This window comes from Arachis stenosperma, chromosome 6 (genome assembly GCF_014773155.1).
Source record: "Arachis stenosperma cultivar V10309 chromosome 6, arast.V10309.gnm1.PFL2, whole genome shotgun sequence".
Lineage (NCBI taxonomy): Eukaryota > Viridiplantae > Streptophyta > Magnoliopsida > Fabales > Fabaceae > Arachis > Arachis stenosperma.
Window position 1 is genome coordinate 121,777,430 of NC_080382.1, and position 6,810 is coordinate 121,784,239.

The 6,810-nt window shown below is 28.8% G+C and overlaps 1 protein-coding gene across 1 annotated transcript; it reads right to left on the reverse strand.

The window, feature by feature from the left end:
* Positions 1–426: 426 nt before the first annotated feature.
* Positions 427–4,182, reverse strand: LOC130936167 (xyloglucan endotransglucosylase/hydrolase 1). The gene is made up of 4 exons (XM_057866191.1): positions 3,950–4,182; positions 3,766–3,866; positions 3,278–3,471; positions 427–1,105 (listed from the first exon to the last, which is right to left on the reverse strand). Exons 1-4 carry the CDS (start codon positions 4,146–4,148, stop codon positions 706–708), a joined length of 894 nt encoding a protein of 297 aa, XP_057722174.1. The 5' UTR covers positions 4,149–4,182; the 3' UTR covers positions 427–705.
* Between the last annotated feature and the right edge of the window lie 2,628 nt (positions 4,183–6,810).

Sequence of the window (6,810 nt, forward strand, 5' to 3'; positions counted from 1 at the left end):
ATTAATGACTAATGTTACTGAAATATCATATTTTTAAAATTAAGTACTTGAAATGTTTCCTAACTACTTATTACACTATTAAACTTAAATGCTATCTAACAAAATTATAATACTCAATATGTATGTTGAATTAAAAACTTACTATCATACTTAGAAAAAAAATGTCATTTTATCTTTTATATTTTTTGAACTATATATAAGTAACATAAAAGTTAGTTAAATTATTGGTGAACATATGAAGACCATCAAATCTTAAGAGTAAAATTAGTTAAATTAAAACTAATTATCTGAAGCTCCACATGAAGCCGTGCCTGTCACACTAAAAACCTTGAAATTTTATTTTATTTTTTAAAAATCGTGTATGATATGGTGGTAGATCACTTTTTAGAATTTAGAGTTATTATTATCCTCCATCAATCCAAGAAAGACAAGAAGAAGTATAATATATAGTGATATAAAAATAAGTAAAATACATTACAGAATGTGGGAGAGAGAGAGAGAGAGGCTACTGAGTCTGTGTTCAAGTTCAACCTCCACTTCTTAATTACATAGCTCTCATGACAATAAATGTGGTAAGGTAAGTGGTAATATAACCAATACAATAATAGGAAAGCAAATAAGAGAACCAATAATGCATAAAATAAGAATATAATATAAGGTATATAAGAAATCACATATCTTATAATGTTATATTATATTCTTAAATTAAATGTCACGGTCTCTAGAGCATTCAGGAGGAAGAGTAGGGTAACGCTTTCTATCATTGCAATAGTTGTAAATAGTGAACTTCTGGCGAACCCATCTAAGCCTCCTCCATTGAAGAGCATCAAGGTCTCTGAATTCTTGTTGGTCCCACCATCTCTTACCTTGAGTGGAACAGAACTTGGCTTCAACGGAGGCTTCACAACCATCAATGTGGAAGCCTTTGTAGGAAGCTATGAATGGTGCTTTCGACCAATCTGTTTTCTCCAAACCACCCCTTGTGGCCCAATCATCTGCGTTCCATAAGCTGTTGTAGATTTTCATTGGTTGGTCAAATGGGAATTTCACACCCAAGTCCTTGCAGTTCTTGAACACCCTAATTGGTACATCATCCACAAAGAACCTGTTTTTTCATATACACAAATTTTCTTTGGGGTTATTCTCTCTGGAAATGATAATAGATTGGTTATCATTAATTAGACAAAATGATAAATAAATTTCGGAGAGTGTTAGGTCAAAAATGACCATCTTAAATAACATAAACAATTACCAATCAAATAAAAAATACATTACGCTCTAATTTAATACTATTAATTAAATTTAAAATTAATTTACTCTTTTAACCTTATTAATTTACATTGTTCAAAAATATTATTGATTACCTATACTTTTTCATAAATTTTTAATCTTTTATTCCAAACATAAAATAAAATTTTTAATAAATTTAATTATAAATAAATTCTTGGTTTTTGTAAAAAAATATATATAAATCTTTCAGAGAAATACTAAATAGCCATCAAAATTTTATCATTATTTAAAAATATTGAATAAAATATGTTGTTAAATTATTATATTAAAAAAATTAAATTAATGACTAAGTGATAATTAAAAATAATAAATTCTGATGATTTCCTAATATTTTTTTAAATTCCTCGGTGCTAATTCAAATAATTATTTATGTATCTCTCATTTATAAAAAAGTACAGATTTGTTACTAATATTTTAATTTGATGAAAAATTTATTTATTCTTGTAATAAAAAATTAGAGGCTTATGTGTGCTTCTTTCACATAAGCTTTTAGAGAGAGGATAACGACATTTTATTAAAATTAATATATCATTTAAATTTGATCAAAATTTTTTATATTGAAGTGACAACATCAATTACTAAGTTTCTATGATACTGAAGTGACAAAATCTGTATATATAAAAAATGAGTGTTAGGATTTAAAATAAAATGTTAAAAATAAAAGAAAAAACAAACCAACCCCCTAAAAGGACCTTTCTTTACGAGAAAATTAGCAAAATTATTATGGGGGGGTACGATGCTTGTAATAGTGAAAAGGATTCGTGTGACTTTTGTCTTTTGTAAATATTTTCTTTTCCTTTTGAAAATTCTTACCCTCCTTCCAACACACATCATCATCATTTCATTTCAATTAGGTCCCACTCTTTTTTCATCTTTCGTAACATTTTGAGAAAAAATTATAAATACATAGAAGAAGAGGCATGGTGATTTTTTCTTTATATTAATTAATTAATGAACAATAATTTATATAAAAACATAATAATGAATACACTAAATAACTATAATTAAACATGAAGTAGAAATTTTATACTTATATATATATATAGTAGAAGCTTGAAAGTTGCGAGATCCAGCTTGAAAGTAAAATTAAAATAAAATGAAAAAACACAAGGCACGTGAAAGATTTTATGTAAAGATTTTAGGTCCCACGTTGGGAGAAATGATGATCCCCTTTAGGTAATAAAGATTTCACCTGAAAAATTTTTAACTATTAAGTATTAACTAGATGTCTCGCCATTCACATGCTGTTTTTTTTTGTTCCTTCTTAAAGATAGAAAGATAATGTTATTTATACACTTAAATGAATATATATATATTTGGAATATATACTAATATACTAGTTTAACAAAAGAAAAAATAAGATCGATAGGAAACATAAATTTATTATAAATACAGATAAATTGAAGGAATGCATAGATGAAATAATATATTTACATATAAAAGATGTTAAGAATCAGTTTAATATTTAGTTAACTTTATCATTTCCATCCTTCCTTCCCACTCACTCTCGGATATTGTAAAAAATGTTAATCTTCTTAATTAAACCGATTTTCATTAAAAAGAAGTTAAATATATAGAACACAGAAAATATTTTTATAAATGAAGTGTATATATAAAATGTTAAAATAATACTACACATCTAAGTATTTTTGTTAATTAAGTCTAATTAATTTAGTCTAATCAACAAAAATTAATTATGAATAATATTATTTCAAGTTTTATGGTTTAATTTGGTTAAACTCGATTAAAAAAAATTGGATATGTATCATAGAAAAATTTAAGGAACCGGCAATTTTATTAAATTCTAGCCAGAATGGAACTAGTAAAAGAAAAGTGAGTAATCTCATTCTATTAGATGAAATCTCACACCATTAAAAATATCATTAATAATTACTTGATGACTACAAATCACACAAATTACTGGCTCCTAACATTCTGCATGTATCATTACTCAAAATGTTAACGAGAATGAGTTGAGATTACTTACACAACTTGATACAAGTTCCATAGAACTGAATATCTGTGGTATTCTTTGGTGGGATCAAACCAGAGATAAATTCTCTGTTCTCTATCACCTTTACCTCCGGTGAAGACATTGGTTTGCAATATGTAAGGTTGTCCTGTTCTGTTCCCCAAGAACTCAAAGTCTATTTCATCATGCTCCGCAGTTTGTGAAGACAACTGTGTTATGTCAATATTCAAAATCACATTCATTCCCACACCAACCAACCAACCAACCAATGTTCAGAGTTTAGACTTCAGACACATTATAACTACATAACAACACACTCACACTAGACAAATTTATTAGGTCTCAATCAGTAGCATAAGAAAAAAAAATCCCATTGTTTTTTTTTTAAAACAAAATAAGATTTGTTTAATCTTTTATTTTATTAAAAAGTTCCAGCAAAGAAAAAAAAATGAAAAAAGAGAAAAGTGTATTTATTTTATTTTATTTTAGTTTTTGAATCTTACATAGAAAGCGGTTACAGTGCCAGCGGAATCACCAGGAACCATCTTGATGTACATGCTGAAGTGACCAAACAAGTATGAACCTTTGGACTGGAATCCAGTGCCTGTTCATTTTCAATAGTTAATTAATTAAATTAACATTTAAACATTAATAATAATAATAATAATAATAATCCAGTTACATTACCAGTATATTTATCAAGATGGAGCTGAATCTCAGAACCGCCATTGAAGTATTTGATGTGGTCAAAGGCCCAAGTGGGAATATAGTTACGGCCAAATTGAACATCAACGGGTCTTCTGGGAACGCCGCACATTGCAGCGGACACCAGTGACGCTACAATAACAAGACTTAGGGTCAATACACCTACACGCCTTGAACCCATTTTCTTTTTTTCTTTTCAAACTTGTGACACTTCAAGGCTATACCATGCCCCCTATATATAGCAACTTGGACTCTTGTTTTTTTTTCTTTTTTCTTTTTTCTTTTTTCTTTTTATTCTTTTTTGGGGTGGGGGCGTGGGGGGATGCAATGAACGTTCCTATGTCTTTGCCTTTTTATTTGGATCTTACACAATAATACAGCATATAGTCTAGTATTAAATGTTTTAGCTTGCTTAATTAAATGTTATATATCTAATTCGTTTCTTAGGATTGGTAAATGTGAAAATCTAAATACTCTCTTTCCGACTCTTGGTGATAATTTTACTATTCTTGAAAAAATGAATACTATCTCTTTCAGTTGAGTATTAACTATCAATATCTCATAACTTAATAATGAATTACATTTAGAAAATTTTATACTAAAAGTAACCAAAACTTATGCGTTGGTGATGCTCTATCTTTGAAGGTAGCTCTTGTACTGTAGCATAATGTTGATCAATTTTCTTTTGGGTTGAAAGAAATTAATTTGAACAAACATGCATATTTAGTTGTTTTTATTGAAAAAATTGACAAGGAAAAGTGATTTTTAAGATTGATAGTGGGTATTAAAATAATTTTTGAGATTCTAATTATATTAATTACATCATTAAAATTAAGAAAAGTGATCACATTAGTCGTTTACTCATTTACTATTATGATTTTTTGGTGTATCTTGATGACATAAACTATTAGTGGTACGTGTTGACATGGTTTAGTTACATATAATGACATGATAATAGCTCCATTAATAATATTTGACAGGCTCAGAATGCAAAGATGTCTAATCTAAAGAGCATGGTTAGTGATTGTATACCAAAAGTGCAATTTTATTATGTATGAATAATTTTAAAATGGTCCAAATTATAGTAAAAAAAGAGTAAATTTTTTTCTATTAGTGTTGAGCCAAAAGGATGAAATTCAAAAAGAACATTATAAAAAGTTCAATTTTTATTTTTGAGGGAACTAAATTGGTAGAAATGGATTGGTTGAAAGAGAATGCCATCTAGTTAGAAATGACTAAATTAGAGGTCTCTTTATTAATGTCACATGTCATGAGCATCTTTTTATCCAGATATTTTTTTTGTCACGAATATCAGAAACAATGTCAAAACTGTTACCTTAACTTGTGGAGATAAACTTCTTTCTTATACCTATTTTTTAGTTAAAGAGACTTAAAATAATGGGAACATCCAAAATATCTTGTGCCAACTACCTTATTTAGTAACAACTTTGGAATAAAAGGAGTAGATTGAATATGACATTCTAACCATTGGACAATGTAGTCTCCCTTTAAAATGGCTTGAGACTATAAAGGACTTCAACCCACTACTCTCAAAAAAATTTTTTTCTAAAAATTGGAGATCATCTGTATCATTTGCTCTCCTCTAATTCTTCTCATTATTCTTCACTTTTGTTCATCAAATTCAAACAAGAAAATTCATAAAATCAGCATTTGAGTGTTCTAATAGAATAATCGACAATAAGTTCTACTTAACCCTTGTCCACTTTAAAATAGCTCATTCATTCTCTTGTAGCATTAGTGAATGCTTCAACACTTATTCTCCACCATTATTTCTCATCTTTAGTTCTTGTGTTGCTTATTTGTCACTAATAAAAGTATTTTTTTTTCACAAATTTACCTACCCCTAATCTCTCCTATTAATCTTTCTTTACTTAATCAATTTTCACAAAACTACACCCAAATTATTTAGCGACTCAATGGGGAGAAACATTTTAATGTAATGATAGAGTCTAGTAGCTCTCACTCTAGGCAGAATCAACCACCCAGACGATGTTCGATAACCCCTCAAAATCTCAGTCTTAACTTAGGAGCATCCCAAGATGAGAACAAGCACAATCAAAAAGAGAAACACATGGAGCAGAAAACTCTAGATGCACTAGAAAGAAGAGCTTTTGTCCATAGAAATTTATTCACACCCGATGTTAGAAGTACTATTAGTCTGCATATACCAATATTACCATTCTTACTCACGTGTACAATAATATGATAGACAACCAAAAAAAAGATGTAAATTTTGATAATTGAAATGATGGCTACAAGTAGACCAAATAAGGTATAGAACTTTTTTGCCACTCCAAACCATAAATCAGGAGCATATGGAGAAAGAAGAGAACACCCTTGCCACTTGTAGAGAGTTGTCACACATTCTAAAGGGCAAAGAAGAGACAAATAAACCTACTTGGGAATAAATCTACCATTTGGATATCACATTCTGACACAATTGCATTTTAAGGGATACCAACTGCCTACCTTTCGCAAGTTTGATAGTACAAAAAATGACAAAGAGTATATCTTGTCATTTTTAAATGATCTCGGAGTGTTCAGAAATCATCAAGAACTCAAGATCAGAAATTCTCAAAGTCGTTGATGAGAAGGATGGTCACCTAGTGTGCTAAACTAAAGACTAATAGTATCAACACTTTGGAGTGATTGTTGACAAAATTATAAAAGTTTCTGGAGGAGGAACTCTCCATGCATATAATGAATTTCGGAAGAGTGAAACAGAAGCAAAAAAAATGATTGGTGGCATTTATGAAAAAAAATAGAGATCTAACTTTACTTTGTATGGACATCTTCTCAAAACCATAATCGATATATAGATA